Source organism: Petromyzon marinus, chromosome 47, assembly GCF_048934315.1.
Source record: "Petromyzon marinus isolate PM22_M1 ecotype Great Lakes invasive population chromosome 47, UKy_Petmar_22M1.pri1.0, whole genome shotgun sequence".
NCBI lineage: Eukaryota > Metazoa > Chordata > Hyperoartia > Petromyzontiformes > Petromyzontidae > Petromyzon > Petromyzon marinus.
In genome coordinates, this window is record NC_133713.1 from 2,833,015 (window position 1) to 2,850,619 (window position 17,605).

The following is a 17,605-nucleotide window of genomic DNA, read 5'->3' on the forward strand; positions in this document are numbered from 1 at the left end:
CAGCAGTGGGTTGATAAATGGAAATATATTATGTATGTATGTTGAACATCCATCACACTGTATGTAGCCAACCGTGCTAATTGGAGGTGCGGAAGTATTATAAGAGAAGATGTGTGATAAGGTTGTTATTATCCACGATACTGATTCATAATTCGTTTTTTGTTGGATTAGACCGTGTAGGGCTAATTTAAGTTCATGAACTCAATCCCTCTGCCACCGGACAGAGCCAATCAAATCAAGTTGTCATGAAATTTTAAACAGTTTTGTTGTACAACGGTTCACTGGAGAGAAAGTGATGAGATGAAGAGATAAGAGAGATAGAGAGACCTTCTCCGAGTTTTAGAAGCATTTGGAGACGTTGCACGTACGATACATCATTATCCGCGAAATTTGCTATTCACGAGCACCTCTGAAACATATGCCTTGCGAATATCAAGGGATTACTGTACATTATCAAAGCATATTTTATTGTGTTACTTGCCACACGTATGCGTGGTTAATGTGGGCATGATGCCTTATAATTGGTGTCTATTTGACTGTTAAGAAGAGTGAGCTTGGGCGGGACATGTCACGGCTAGAGGAGATGATGGCCAAGGGAGGAGACTGGTCACCGAATGGCAGCCAAAGTGAAGGCGGGGAATGGAAGTGTATCAGTTAGTGCGCTGCGCTACGAACCCGCCGAACTGAGTTAAATTCCCGCTCACGGCCAACACCAGTGACAATTATCTGAACCGGTCCTGGGCCTCCCCTAGGTCGACTCAGCCTCAAATGAGTACCTGGTGAGGTGTGTAAACATTGCCACTGGAGAGACGAAGGCGGCCAAGCGTGGTGTTGGCCACCCACCCCCTCGTGTGCCGTTCCGGTCTTCATAGGTGCTCACTAACAGCACTTGCCCCACCAGTCTGTTATTTCTATGTGGGGGATCTTTGTCTTTTTATTTGAAAGGACGGCCGGTGCAGAGGATGGAGTGATGTGTTCAGTATGGATGCAGGGAAATTAGATAAATTATGGCACTGCAGGACCATCAGGATACCTTTATCCAGATAATACTCGAAGGTGATAATGATGGTGCACTTCACTGTATCAATCATGAGGTCGAATAGTCCAGTGTGCTGTGTGGTCAGATCAGTTTACATATTTGTACAGCTGATCACTAATTTACGACAATGGCCTCACACCTTATTTACTACTATAGTTACCCAAGAATGTCAGTTGGTAACACCTGTGACGTCACTCCACGTCGACCAGCCCCCCTCATTAATAATCATGAACAGGTTACGTCCTAAATCTTGACTTAAAGCTTTCGTGACTGCAGGAATTCATATTCTTTGGGTCTTTCGGTAAAGTAACATAGATAGGTTCAGAGAAAATAACAAAAAATAACAAAAAAGTCACGTAGACAGGTTCAAAGAAAATAACAAAAAATAACAAAAAACTACCACGTTTCGATCGCAACAGAAGCATTCGTCATCAGGACATGACTTTACCGAAAGACCCAAAAGAATAGGTGACGTCCTCCAAATGGACACCCACCCCCCTCCATTAATAATCATGAGTGTGTGACGTCACTCCACATGCCGCACCTCTCCCCAATAACCATGAGGGGGGTGACATCACTCCACATGCCGCACCCCTCTCCACTAACCATTAGCGGGTGACGTCACTCCACATGGGGCAACCACCCCCCTCGTTAATAATCATGACTGTATGGCATGAGGCACCCCCCCTCATTAATAATCATTAGCAGGTGACGTCACTCCACATGGATCACCGCCCCTCCCTCATTAATAATCATGCGCAGGTGACGGTACTCCACATCGAACAGCCTCCCTCATTAAAAATCATGACCAGGTGACGTCCTTCAAATGAACCCCCCCCCCCTCATGAATAATGATGAGCGGGTAACGTTACTCCACATGGGGGGGGGGGGCGAGGCGCCTCCTCCCCCCTTCTCAGCGTCAACTTACAACCCTCACTACAAAAGCAGAACCCTCGCGTCACGCGATATCCATAACGCTATTGAGACAGAAGTAAAAAGGACGTTATGATGAACAAGGGATTATAACCTTTAAATGAAATAAGTCTGTGTCACCGTGCCCTTACAAATTGCACACGAATGGATGCAATGAATATCATGTCGCGGGTCTGCTTTTCGCTTGGAAGTTTCATATTTACTGCAATACACCCGTCCTTGGATGGGCAAAAGGCTAGTGATATAGAAATGTATACTTGTGTAATGAGCGACTTCCGCGACACGTCGTGTAAAGGGTACTTCTTCTTTATTACTCACACTGGGCACAACACAGGCCAACACTTATCCTTTCCCACACTGAGTACAACACTAGGTATTAACGTCTCTACTGGCTACACACAGCCGATCACTCGGCATGATCCCATCGCCCTCACTCGGCTACGCCGCTGGCTAGTGGTGTGACGATGACGACAATGGAAACCACGCAGGAGATCTTCCACGTGGCCGGACGACGGAGAGAGATGTTGGCGAGCAGCGACGCAGCCAAGACCCAAGAATCCATACACAAAACCCCGAGCCCCGGGTCCGCTCCCCCTGATATCCCCCCAGGCGTGGCTAAGTCCCGCCTCCGGCCACGCCCTCTCGTGGAACCTTCGAGCAGGTTCCGGGAGTATCTCGGCTAACCCCACCTGTTACCTTTGCCCCAGATACCCGTGATTCCCCTTCCAGGCCAGCAGGCGTCACCCTGTCATTACACTTGTGTCGATGATAGGATGCCCACTGTGACTGGAACCATAACGCAAGCATAATCCTTAAAGGCCATCTTCTTAAACAGATGCAGGGCCATTAAGACTGTGTGCAATACCAGTAAACAGCACACGATTCCATTCAGAATCATCAGCAGCCATGGTCAAGCCACTGCTGTATGAAGGTCTCCCCAAACTACCACCTCTCAAAATCCAGCGGTGCAACGATCCACCCAGCATCTGCAAGAGAACTGATTTAATCGACCCATCTCCCTGGTGGATGTGCTCTCTCGTTTAATTTAACATTTTTCCATCATGTAATCCTTTTCAAAATATAACGGTTTAGGGACAGGAGAATGTATGTATATTAAATTTATTTTGCACAGTATGTAGCCAACCATGCTCATTGGAGGTGCGGGTGCAGGACACCAATCTAAACACAAAAAGCAGTTCTAAAGAAATCAGATTTCAATCTAGATGATTTAACAGTGCATAGCTCCAGTGGCTGCCTAATAACGGAAGAGCATTCCAGACGGCCGTAGAGGTGCATTTTAAAGTGCGCGATGCAGTGATCATCTTTGTGCCTTTTTCCTGGACCTCAGGTAAGGGAGTTTTGGAAGAAAAACTGAAACAAAATAACTTTATCAATACCAAGGCTTGTACAAGGCCATACGGGAGTGTGGTATAGTTTGGCGCCAGCTATCGTAAGGGTGCGATTGTATTACTACAGTTCTCTGCGGTGAGTAAGATGTCTTTAAATACGATGGCACTACGCCTCTTTAAATAAAATTAATGCTGAGCCATTTGCGCATTCCGAGATTCAGCGGTGAACGGAACGCCCACCCTGCAACTTGCAGTCGTCTCCGAATGGGAGAGGGTTCATATGTAGCGTATTACCCACAATGCACAACAGTCAATAAAGACCCGATGGAGGAGCAGCTGTGGTGTTTCTCTGCCTCGACATCAGCGGGAACCGTTCTCAACCGCATACCAACAGCCGCCGCGTGGAGGAATAAATGTGTGATCATTTCCTTCATAAATTGAAGATCGAGGACTCGACCAAACTGCGAAAGGCGGTGAGGTGCAAACCATCTGGCAAACATCACTGATGACTGCCCAACACGATACGTGGACTCTGGTGGAACCAGCAGACTCCACTCGGCTACCCTGGATGCCATGCAATGGCTTACAAAATAAAAATACAATTGTAGCCCGATGCTTTTTCCAAATGCCATGGGATAGAAGAATGAAGCTGGACAGCATTTACTGGTGTGACATAAGAGTGTGTACCTGTAATGTACAACCCATTTCTATGGTGACAGTTACTGCTGATAGGCACCGAGCCGGTAAATAGGAGGCACAAAGGCAGAGCTACAGCAGCAACAAAAAAAATACTGAATAAAACTTCAAGTAAAAACACTGACAGAAATTCACCCAACGAGAGATATGCTTGTGTACTTAAAGTCCCGAGGCTGAGAACAAAGAAAATATGAAAATCCCACACTCTGGTTATAAAACCCAATGTTTAGACAATTGAATTTAAACAAGGATGCGTATATGGAGCAGGCGTTTGTGGTCATGATCCAATAAGAGAAACCAAAGACAAAGATCCCCCGTATAGTCTTTACAAGCTGTTGGGGCAAGTGCTGTTTGTGAACACCTATGAAGACAGGCACGGCACACGAGGCAGTTGATGACCAGCACCACGCCCGACTACCTTTGTCTCCCGAATGGCGATCTTTACATACCGCATCCGGTACTCATTTGAGGCTGAGTCGACCATGGAAAGCCTAGGACTGGTTAAAATAATCATCACTGGTGTTGGGCATGAACGGGAATTGAACTTGGTTTACCGGGTTCATCGCGCAGCACGCTAATCCGCGCTACAATATCGCTCCCTACAATAAAGAACACCAAACACATTTACACATCAAAGTATTAATGCTACAATCCATGTTATCTTTAACTCAGTTTGCGTGTAGTTTAATAGCACACACACACTCGACAAAACCGCCCCCTTCCCTATCCCTTTCCCGGGGCTCCTCCCTTTGCGTCCCTCTTCCCGCGCTCGCCCCTCGTTGGGTCCTCACGGTACTCCTCTACATACATACGAATGCTTAGATGTGTCGGTTAAGGGATGAAACCTGTTACAACGAACGTTCACCCAGAAGCAGATTATGCAATTAAATCAATTTGTGTGCACGTGCGCTAGGTGGATTCTTACACCTTCATCTAGCAGTTGATTGAACATGGCTGATGATATTGAAATATAACTGTGTATCATTATTGTTATGGGGAGTTGTAGTAGTATATTGGCTAGAGCGATGTGCACGAAACCCAGCGCTGCTCACAGCTAACATGGGGTGTCGAATATCTGGGCCTCCCTGAGGCCGACTCAAGCGTTAAATGAGTACCTTGTACAGTGTGGTAGTGTATCAGGTACTTGGGAGACAAAGGCGGCCAGGCGTGGTGCTGGCCACCCAACCCTTGTGTGCAGTGGCGGTCTTCATGAGTGTTCGTTCACGGCATTTGCCCCAACAGTCTGTTCATCCTACTGGGGGTAGTTGTTTGTCTTTGTATTATTAGTACATGAACTTGCCTTGTTCTCCTCTTCTGTGAAGTAGTCAGGACTGTCATCCATTCCGTCCTACAAACAGGGGGGGGCGGAGGCCATAATTTAAGCTGTAGTTAGCTGATTGCACAGTGCTGATCATTGATATGAAAATTATATGGTGATGCTGCTGCATTGGCAGTGTTGCACAAGTTACAAAAACATTAACACGTTCGTCAACAACACTGTGTGGCCTCAAAAAGAAAAAAATATATATACAGCAGGCGACATCGTGGACAATGGCCCTTCTTCATACCACATAAAGAGAGGCCAGAAGAGAGATCTAGTAGATGATTGCGCAGTGCGCGAAACCACTGCACCACCACTCGCACACTAAATTCCATAGCAATGTATACAGTATTTCTGATTAAGATGCAGTGCCATGAATAATGGCCATTTCCAGAAACGTCGCCTATTATATACTATATTTTTTATTTCTTTCCTTTTCAGCCCACAAACAGGGCGACTGTCGTTATGTGCAAGGCAGAAGCGTAAAATCACGGCAAAACAAGGCACTTGTGACCACTCGCCGGCTGAGCCTTCAGAAGCACGGCGAATATATAAAGAGAAAATAAATATCCCCCCCCCCTTGCACACACCAGATCTTCTGCTTTGTCATCATCACACGCTGGCATGGGGGTTGGGGAAGGGGAGGGAGGTTCAACACCGACTGGAACATTCATTTTAACGGTGACATTTTTAGCGTCGGTATTATTGTGTGTACGGCTGTGTGGGCGCACAGTGCTTCACCAGCGATGAATAACGATCACAATTATCATCACCATGCCTCAAACAGAAGTTCTGGGATCCAAGTACATAGAAAAAAAAACTTGTAGCAAAACAGTGTATTGGTTATATGGACATTCGCAAAACGCAAATGCTGTACAGCTCACAAAGAACCACGCGGCACAACACTGCATCCTTCAACAAAGCAAAACGACAAAGATCCCCGGTATTAACGGACTGTTAGGGAAAGCGCCGTTAGCAAGCTCCTATGAATCACGGCACACGAGGTGGTTGGTGGCCAGCACCACCGATAGACTCACCATATAGGGACTCATAGACTCATCACACAAAGACACAGACTCATGACACAGAGACTCACAACACAGAGACCCATAGACTCACCAAACGGAGACCAAAACTCACCAGACAGAGACCCATAGACTCAAAGAGCACCATAAACTCACCACACGGATACCCACAGACTCACCACACTGAGACTCATAGACACGCTACACAGAGACCCATAGACTCATCACACAGAGACCCACAAAATCACCAAACAGAGACCCAGACTCATCACGCAGAGAGCCATACACTCACACAGAGACACATGTTTAAACATTGCACCAGGTACTTATAGGAGGTTGAGTTGACCTCGGGAGACCCAAGATCAGTTCAGATAATCGTCCCTAATGTTGGCCATGAGTGGGAATCGAACTCGAGTCGCCAGGTTTGTAGTGTAGTGCGCTAACCACTACACTATCGCTCCCCACTTCAAAAAGGCAAAAGACAAAGAACCCCCATATAGCCTTAACAGACTGTAGGGGCAAGTGCTGTTATTGAGCAACTATGAAGGCCGGAACGGTACACGAGGGGGTGGCCAGCACAACGCCCGACCGCCTTTGTTTCCCTAGTGGCAATGTTTACACACCGCACCAGGTACTCATTTGAGGCTGAGTCGACTTAGGGGAGGCACAGGGCCGGTTCAGATAATCGTCACTGGTGTTGGCCGTGAGCGGCAAACGAACCCGGGTCGTTGGGTTCATAGCGCAGCGCGCTTACCGCTACACTATCGCTCCCCACTAAAAAGGCAAAACAAAGATATCAACACACACATCACAAGAGCACATATTAAAAACCGTGCAACATCACGGGAACACAACATATAACATCCTACGGCAGAATCTTGATTTGAAGCTTTCGTGACTGCAGGAATCCACACTCTTTGGTTCTTTCGGTAAAGTCACGTAGGTAGAAATAAAATAAAATAAAACAAATCACGTTTCAATCGCAACACAAGCAATCTTCATCAGGTGGAACAACCAAAGCAAGAAAATGCTGCGCTACATTGATGGCAGTAGAAGGCTGGTAGAGCGAAATCAATTGTTGCACTACACAATGCTTCTTCCCATGTCTTATGCTGTCCGCCTTCGCCAGGCCAAGCTGCACTAAACCACCGCGAAAGAGTGGTTAAATAAGCACCGTGACCCACTTGGGGGTGGAGAGGCCCTCATCCAGCAGTGGATCAGGCAAAAGGGATGAACGTGTATAACGTGAAATAAATATACTGTACACATATATTGTACATAAGTAGGCCTACTTCAGCATTTTCTTGCTGTGGTTGTTCCACCTGATGAAGATTACTTGTGTTGCGATCGAAACGTCGTGATTTAAAAAAAATATATATTTCTACCTACTTGACTTTACCGAAAGAACCCAAGAGTATCCTAAGCTGAGAACGACACGTGTACTAAAAAAACACTCAAAGCAGAGCACAGCACAGCACGGTTCAATCTGATGATGATTCATCAGAGCCACAGCACGGCCCAGAGCGACACCACACAGCCCAGGGACCAGCAGGTGCCAACGATCACTCACTGACGTGAAGATTCACCCCTGCATGCGGACATGACCCCACAGGGCTCAACACTCAGTTTACAATCATTACCAGCGGAACAAAGCACTCCACTCTTTTAAAAATACAGTAATCATTATGTACAATGTGTACAGTATATGCATTCCACGTTACACACGTTCATCCCTTTTGCCTGATCCACTGCTGGATGAGGGCCTCTCCACCCCCAAGTGGGTCACGGTGCTTATTTAACCACTCTTTCGCGGTGGTTTAGTGCAGCTTGGCCTGGCGAAGGCGGACAGCATAAGACATGGGAAGAAGCATTGTGTAGTGCAACAATTGATTTCGCTCTACCAGCCTTCTACTGCCATCAATGTAGCTCAGCCCCCTCCACAGCCGCCTGTGGTAAATCGGCATTTGGACGGTGGTGGTCAGGGCCGCATTATCCAATAGGCCACAGTAGGCACCGTGCCTAGGGCCAACAAATGCTAAAGGGCCGACGAAAGAAACGTGACCGTGTATTTTTGTTTGTAGGATAAAACATTTACCCAAGATATCTTCTTGAATAAATGTTTACATAGCAAGGTTAAGCACAGTAATACACAGCGGCAGAGTCAAGTCAATCGTTTTTTTTCCCATAATATGAGAAATCAACACCCGAGATTAACCTGTGAAGATTTTTTTTCATTGCAAAATTAGCAATAACATCCTCAAAATGGTGTTTTTCTAACTATCTCAATAGAGAATAGTGCAAGGCAAGACAAGGCGGGTGTTGTCCTACGCGTGAAACAAGCGAGTGACAGCGTCGGTAGTGACATGGGCCAGCAGCACCATCTGTAGAAAGTCATCACTGAAGGACCTGCGAAACAGAAGTGTCTCAGGCCTACAAGAAACTTAATCCGGCCCTGGTGGTGGTCACCCATGGTAAGCACTATGCAGGCTTAAAAATCCTGCTTATCTTTGCCTTGTGACGAGATCTGGAACATTTCAGGTGATTTGGTCATAGCCTTGACTCATTTACTGCACCCTAATTGCATTCATCAGAAATACAGCACAGCATAACTTTGACTGCATTTGCTATAAAGGTGCATAGCCCATAATGTTGCCTATTTATTTTCATTTTTATCTTTTGCGTTTTGTTTGTTATGTGTGCTCATGTTTCACTGCCAACGCAGCAACATCACAAGAATATTTGCATAATACTGTAGAACAAACAGTGGTGGGAGCGACGGTGCAGCGGTTAGCACACTGGGCCTATGAACCCAGGGCCTCACGAATTCCATTCCCGGCCACCACTTAACAAAGCCTGCCACCCACCCCTTCAGCAGCAACCAGCACTGACCAGCGTGGTGAAGTATGTCCAAACTACTACCTCCCACGACCAAAGCGGCGTATGGAGCCCCTGACCAAGCAATTTATTGACAAAGCCCTTTAAATTTCGATTTAAAGCTTTCGTGACTGCAAGAATTAATCTTCTTGGTTCTTTCGGTAAAGTCACGTAGAATGAGAATAAAACAAAACAAAATAAGACAATAAAATTCTCACGACGTTTCGGCCACAACACAAGTAGCCTTCTTCAGGTTGAAGGAACAGAACTGTCGGGACGACAGCTGTCGGGACGACAGCGTCCCGACAGTTCTGTTCCTTCACCTGACGAAGGCTACTTGTGTTGTGGCCGAAACGTCATGAGAATTTTATCGTCTTATTTTGTTTTATTGTTTTATTCTCATTCTACTTGGTGACTTTACCGAAAGAACCAAGAAGATGAAGCCCTTTAAGTTGTACATGTTGAACTTCTTTCGCACCGTACGCAGCCAACCGTGCTAATCGGAGGTGCGGGCGGGCGGGGGCAACAAACTAAACACAAAAAGCAGTTCTAAAGAAATTAGTTTTCACTCTAGATGATATAAAAGTGCATAACTCGATTGGCTTTCAAATATCGAAAGGAAGAGTGTTTGAAAAATGCATCTATGTACAGTATTTATCTCACCAGGTCTTAAGGAGTTACATTGTTATCCATGTAATGCGAATTAAACTTTCTAAACCATGCCTACTGCAATATACCAAACTAGCGAGGAAAAAAAGTGAAAATCAAGACGATAATATCCACTTGGATCAAACAAAATTTATATTCTTGCTCAGAATGCTGCAAGTAATAATAACCCGACTCAACGGAGGCGCTCTCACTGTTTGTGTACTGATGTGAAATTCATGATTCCTTTCATGAACCTGTTTTGAGGTGCGTGATTTGTGACACCCAGGCGCGAAATCCATGGTTGGTAAACAGTGATGGTTGAGATCAACGATCGTAAACCCAGTGCGTGAATGAGTCAAATAATTAGATGCATCGTTGCATGAGATGAATTAGCGAATGAATGGGATGAATCAGAGAATGCACGGCGAGGGGATTAACGAGAGTAATTAAGTGAATTAAGAGTGTGGATGACATAACCAGATGAATTTAAATTTGTAATTGAGCGAGTTAATTTCTCAGTGAATACGTGGATGAAGGAATGAGTACTAGAATGGGTGGGTGAATGGGTGGGTGAATGAGTGGGTGAATGACTGAATAACTTGAGACATTTAAATTAATCAATGGATTAAGGAATGGCAGGACAAAGGAATAAATGAGTGAATCAGTGAGGTAACTGGGGCAAATGAGTGACTGAATGAGTTAATAAAATGAACGAGCGAATCAATCAGATGAGCGAAGTGAATGGTGTTCATGAGAAATTAGATGAGTGAAAAAGCTTTGTACAACGACGTGAATGAGTGAAATTATATGAATTAGTCGATTAAGTGATGAGATGGAGGAATGAGTGACTGAGTGCGGAATGAGTAAAGATTGAGTGAGGAAGGAGTGACGAAGCAGTGAGTAACAAGTGAGGAATGACTGGATGAATGAATAAATGGATGAATGGGCGAGATATGAGTTGATAAATGAGTGATTTAATGTGGGGAATGAGTGACAGAATGAGTTTAACGTAAGTGCGGTATAAGAAATGAATGCTTGAATGAGTGAGGAGTGGCTGAATGTGTAGTTGAATGAGTGAGTGAATGAGCAGGTGGCCAAGTGACAAAATGAGCGAAGAAGTGTATAAATGAGTGGTATAATGAGTGAGGAGTGTATAAATGAGTGACAGAAGAGTGTATAAATGAGTGGTTTGAGTGAGGAGTGTATAAATGAGTGGTATAATGAGTGAGGAGTGCATAAATGAGTGGTATAATGAGTGAGGAGTGTATAAATGAGTGACAGAGTGAGGAGTGTATAAATGAGTGGTATAATGAGTGAGTGTATAAATGAGTGGTATAATGAGTGGGGAGTGTATAAATGAGTGGTATAATGAGTGAGGAGTGTATAAATGAGTGGTATAATGAGTGAGGAGTGTATAAATGAGTGGTATAATGAGTGAGGAGTATATAAATGAGTGACAGAGTGAGGAGTGTATAAATGAGTGGTATAATGAGTGAGTGTATAAATGAGTGGTATGAGTGAGGAGTGTATGAGTGGGTATAATGAGTGAGGAGTGTATACGTGAGTGGTATAATGAGTGAATGTATAAATAAGTGGTATAATGAGTGAGGAGTGTATAAATGAGTGGTATAATGAGTCAGGAGTGTATAAATGAGTGGTATAATGAGTGAGGAGTGTATAAATGAGTGGTATAATGAGTCAGGAGTGTATAAATGAGTGGTATAATGAGTGAGGAGTGTATAAATGAGTGGTATAATGAGTGAGTGTATAAATGAGTGGTATGAGTGAGGAGTGTATAAATAAGTGGTATAATGAGGAGTGTATAAATGAGTGGTATAATGAGTGAGTGTATAAATTAGTGGTATAATGAGTGAGTGTATAAATGAGTGGTATAATGAGTCAGGAGTGTATAAATGAGTGGTATAATGAGTGAGGAGTGTATAAATGAGTGGTATAATGAGGAGTGCATAAATGAGTGGTATAATGAGTGAGGAGTGTATAAATGAGTGGTATAATGAGTGAGGAGTGTATAAATGAGTGGTATAATGAGTCAGGAGTGTATAAATTAGTGGTATAATGAGTGAGGAGTGTATAAATGAGTGGTATAATGAGTGAGGAGTGTATAAATGAGTGGTATAATGAGTGAGGAGTGTATAAATAAGTGGTATAATGAGTGAGGAGTGTATAAATGATTGGTATAATGAGGAGTGTATAAATGAGTGGTATAATGAGTGAGGAGTGTATAAATGATTGGTATAATGAGTGACAGAGTGAGTGTATAAATGATTGGTATAATGAGGAGTGTATAAATGAGTGACAGAGTGAGTGTATAAATGAGTGGTATAATGAGTGAGTGTATAAATGAGTGGTATGTGTCAGGAGTGTATAAATGAGTGGTATGAGTGAGTGTATAAATGAGTGGTATAATGAGTGAGTGTATAAATGAGTGGTATGTGTCAGGAGTGTATAAATGAGTGGTATGAGTGAGGAGTGTATAAATGATTGGTATAATGAGGAGTGTATAAATGAGTGGTATAATGAGTGTATAAATGAGTGGTATAATGATTGAGGAGTGTATAAATGAGTGACAGAGTGAGGAGTGTATAAATGAGTGGTATGAGTGTATAAATGAGTGGTATGAGTGAGGAGTGTATAAATGAGTGGTATAATGAGTGACTGTATGAGTGGTATAATGAGTGTATAAATGAGTGGTATAATGAGTCAGGAGTGTATAAATGAGTGGTATGAGTCAGGAGTGTATAAATGAGTGGTATGAGTGAGTGTATAAATGAGTGGTATAATGAGTGAGGAGTGTATAAATGAGTGACAAGAGTGAGGAGTGTATAAATGAGTGACAGAGTGAGTGTATAAATGAGTGGTATGAGTCAGGAGTGTATAAATGAGTGGTATGCGTGAGTGTATAAATGAGTGGTATAATGAGTGAGGAGTGTATAAATGAGTGGTATGAGTGTATAAATGAGTGGTATGAGTGAGGAGTGTATAAATGAGTGGTATAATGAGTGTATAAATGAGTGGTATAATGAGGAGTGTATAAATGAGTGGTATGAGTGAGTGTATAAATGAGTGGTATAATGAGTGAGGAGTGTATAAATGAGTGGTATAATGAGTGAGGAGTGTATAAATAAGTGGTATAATGAGTGAGGAGTGTATAAATGATTGGTATAATGAGGAGTGTATAAATGAGTGGTATAATGAGTGAGGAGTGTATAAATGATTGGTATAATGAGTGACAGAGTGAGTGTATAAATGATTGGTATAATGAGGAGTGTATAAATGAGTGACAGAGTGAGTGTATAAATGAGTGGTATAATGAGTGTGTATAAATGAGTGGTATGAGTCAGGAGTGTATAAATGAGTGGTATGAGTGAGTGTATAAATGATTGGTATAATGAGTGAGGAGTGTATAAATGAGTGGTATAATGAGTGTATAAATGAGTGGTATAATGAGTGAGGAGTGTATAAATGAGTGGTATGAGTGAGGAGTGTATAAATGATTGGTATAATGAGGAGTGTATAAATGAGTGGTATAATGAGTGTATAAATGAGTGGTATAATGAGTGAGGAGTGTATAAATGAGTGGTATGAGTGTATAAATGAGTGGTATGAGTAAGGAGTGTATAAATGAGTGGTGTAATAAGTGAGGAGTGTATAAATGAGTGGTATGAGTGTATAAATGAGTGGTATGAGAGAGGAGTGTATAAATGAGTGGTATAATGAGTGACTGTATGAGTGGTATAATGAGTGTATAAATGAGTGGTATAATGAGTCAGGAGTGTATAAATGAGTGGTATGAGTCAGGAGTGTATAAATGAGTGGTATGAGTGAGTGTATAAATGAGTGGTATAATGAGTGAGGAGTGTATAAATGAGTGGTATGAGTGTATAAATGAGTGGTATAATGAGTGAGGAGTGTATAAATGAGTGGTATAATGAGTGTATAAATGAGTGGTATAATGAGGAGTGTATAAATGAGTGGTATGAGTGAGTGTATAAATGAGTGTTATAATGAGTGAGGAGTGTATAAATGAGTGGTATAATGAGTGAGGAGTGTATACATGAGTGGTATAATGAGTGAGGAGTGTATAAATGATTGGTATAATGAGGAATGTATAAATGAGTGGTATAATGAGTGAGGAGTGTATAAATGAGTGGTATGAGTGAGTGTATAAATGAGTGGTATAATGAGTGAGGAGTGTATAAATGAGTGACAGAGTGAGTGTATAAATGAGTGGTATGAGTGAGTGTATAAATGAGTGGTATAATGAGTGAGGAGTGTATAAATGAGTGGTATAATGAGTGAGTGTATAAATGAGTGGTATAATTAGTGAGGAGTGTATAAATGAGTGGTATAATGAGTGTATAAATGAGTGGTATAATGAGTGAGGAGTGTATAAATGAGTGGTATAATGAGTGAGGAGTATATAAATGAGTGGTATAATGTGTGAGTGTATAAATGAGTGGTGTGAGTGTATAAATGAGTGGTATGAGTGAGGAGTGTATAAATGAGTGGTATGAGTGAGTGTATAAATGAGTGGTATGAGTGAGTGTATAAATGAGTGGTATAATGAGTGAGGAGTGTAAAAATGAGTGATATAATGAGTGAGTGTATAAATGAGTGGTATAATGAGTGAGGAGTGTATACATGAGTGGTATAATGAGTGAGTGTATAAATGAGTGGTATGAGTGTATAAATGAGTGGTATAATGATTGAGGAGTGTATAAATGAGTGGTATAATGAGTGAGGAGTGTATACATGAATGGTATAATGAGTGAGGAGTGTATAAATGAGTGGTATGAGTGTATAAATGAGTGGTATGAGTAAGGAGTGTATAAATGAGTGGTATGAGTGTATAAATGAGTGGTATGAGTGAGGAGTGTATAAATGAGTGGTATAATGAGTGAGTGTATGAGTGGTATAATGAGTGTATAAATGAGTGGTATGAGTCAGGAGTGTATAAATGAGTGGTATGAGTCAGGAGTGTATAAATGAGTGGTATGAGTGAGTGTATAAATGAGTGGTATAATGAGTGAGGAGTGTATAAATGAGTGGTATAATGTGTGCGTGTATAAATGAGTGGTATGAGTGAGGAGTGTATAAATGAGTGACAGAGTGAGTGTATAAATGAGTGGTATGAGTGAGTGTATAAATGAGTGGTATGAGTGAGTGTATAAATGAGTGGTATGAGTGTATAAATGAGTGGTATAATGAGTGAGAAGTGTCAAAATTAGTGATATAATGAGTGAGTGTATAAATGAGTGGTATAATGAGTGAGGAGTGTATACATGAGTGGTATAATGAGTGAGTGTATAAATGAGTGGTATAATGAGTGTATAAATGAGTGGCATAATGATTGAGGAGTGTATAAATGAGTGACAGAGTGAGGAGTGTATACATGAGTGGTATGAGTGTATAAATGAGTGGTATGAGTAAGGAGTGTATAAATGAGTGGTGTAATGAGTGAGGAGTGTATAAATGAGTGGTATGAGTGTATAAATGAGTGGTATGAGTGTATAAATGAGTGGTATGAGTGAGGAGTGTATAAATGAGTGGTATAATGAGTGAGTGTATGAGTGGTATAATGAGTGAGGAGTGTATAAATGAGTGGTATAATGAGTGAGGAGTGTATACATGAGTGGTATAATGAGTGAGGAGTGTATAAATGATTGGTATAATGAGGAGTGTATAAATGAGTGGTATAATGAGTGAGGAGTGTATAAATGAGTGGTATGAGTGAGTGTATAAATGAGTGGTATAATGAGTGAGGAGTGTATAAATGAGTGGTATAATGAGTGAGTGTATAAATGAGTGGTATAATTAGTGAGGAGTGTATAAATGAGTGGTATAATGAGTGCATAAATGAGTGGTATAATGAGTGAGGAGTGTATAAATGAGTGGTATAATGAGTGAGGAGTATATAAATGAGTGGTATAATGTGTGAGTGTATAAATGAGTGGTGTGAGTGTATAAATGAGTGGTATGAGTGAGGAGTGTATAAATGAGTGGTATGAGTGAGTGTATAAATGAGTGGTATGAGTGAGTGTATAAATGAGTGGTATAATGAGTGAGGAGTGTAAAAATGAGTGATATAATGAGTGAGTGTATAAATGAGTGGTATAATGAGTGAGGAGTGTATACATGAGTGGTATAATGAGTGAGTGTATAAATGAGTGGTATGAGTGTATAAATGAGTGGTATAATGATTGAGGAGTGTATAAATGAGTGGTATAATGAGTGAGGAGTGTATACATGAATGGTATAATGAGTGAGGAGTGTATAAATGAGTGGTATGAGTGTATAAATGAGTGGTATGAGTGAGGAGTGTATAAATGAGTGGTATAATGAGTGAGTGTATGAGTGGTATAATGAGTGTATAAATGAGTGGTATAATGAGTCAGGAGTGTATAAATGAGTGGTATGAGTCAGGAGTGTATAAATGAGTGGTATGAGTGAGTGTATAAATGAGTGGTATAATGAGTGAGGAGTGTATAAATGAGTGGTATAATGTGTGCGTGTATAAATGAGTGGTATGAGTGAGGAGTGTATAAATGAGTGGTATGAGTGAGTGTATAAATGAGTGGTATGAGTGAGTGTATAAATGAGTGGTATGAGTGTATAAATGAGTGGTATAATGAGTGAGAAGTGTAAAAATTAGTGATATAATGAGTGAGTGTATAAATGAGTGGTATAATGAGTGAGGAGTGTATACATGAGTGGTATAATGAGTGAGTGTATAAATGAGTGGTATAATGAGTGTATAAATGAGTGGCATAATGATTGAGGAGTGTATAAATGAGTGACAGAGTGAGGAGTGTATACATGAGTGGTATGAGTGTATAAATGAGTGGTATGAGTAAGGAGTGTATAAATGAGTGGTGTAATGAGTGAGGAGTGTATAAATGAGTGGTATGAGTGTATAAATGAGTGGTATGAGTGTATAAATGAGTGGTATGAGTGAGGAGTGTATAAATGAGTGGTATAATGAGTGAGTGTATGAGTGGTATAATGACTGTATAAATGAGTGGTATAATGAGTCAGGAGTGTATAAATGAGTGGTACGAGTCAGGAGTGTATAAATGAGTGGTATGAGTGAGTGTATAAATGAGTGGTATAATGAGTGAGGAGTGTATAAATGAGTGGTATAATGAGTGAGGAGTGTATACATGAGTGGTATAATGCGTGAGGAGTGTATAAATGAGTGACAGAGTGAGGAGTGTATAAATGAGTAACAGAGTTGAATGAGCAGATGAATCAGTGTGTGAATAAGCGAGGAACGAGTATCAGAATAAGTGAGTGGTAGGTGAATGACGAGGGGTGAGTGGCAGAACGGGTGAGGAGGAGGAGGTGAGTGGCATAACGAGTGAAGATCGGCGGGTGAGTGGCAGAATGAGTGAGGATTGGGTGTCAGACCAAGGGGTGAGTGGCAGGGTGAGTGGTGGATGAGTGGGTTAACGAGTGAGGGGTAGGTGAGTGGCAGAACGAGTGAGTTTTGGGTGTCAGATTGACGGTTGAGTAGCAGGACGAGTGGCTGGGTGAGTGGCTGGGTGAGCGGCTGGGTGAGTGGCTGGGTGAGCGGCTGAGTGAATGATGGGGCCCGTGTCTCTCACCATCATCGCGGCCGCTCAGCCCCGCGCTCACAGCCTCCACATCCGGGTCCCGTGCGCCCCTTAACGCCCCGCCCTCCCCTCCTCTGCGAGCCCCG

The 17,605-nt window shown here is 42.3% G+C and overlaps 1 protein-coding gene across 1 annotated transcript in view; it reads right to left on the reverse strand.

Annotated features, from left to right (window-relative positions):
• The window catches only part of LOC116952461 (sorting nexin-6-like), a 43,094-nt gene extending 25,489 nt beyond the window's left edge, over positions 1-17,605 (reverse strand). Inside the window, exons 1-2 of the mRNA XM_032971829.2 lie at positions 17,511-17,605; positions 5,318-5,365 (exon numbers count right to left, since the gene is read on the reverse strand). Of these exons, the coding sequence (XP_032827720.1) occupies positions 5,318-5,365; positions 17,511-17,516 (54 nt within the window). The 5' untranslated portion in view covers positions 17,517-17,605. The remainder of the gene's footprint in view (positions 1-5,317; positions 5,366-17,510) is intronic.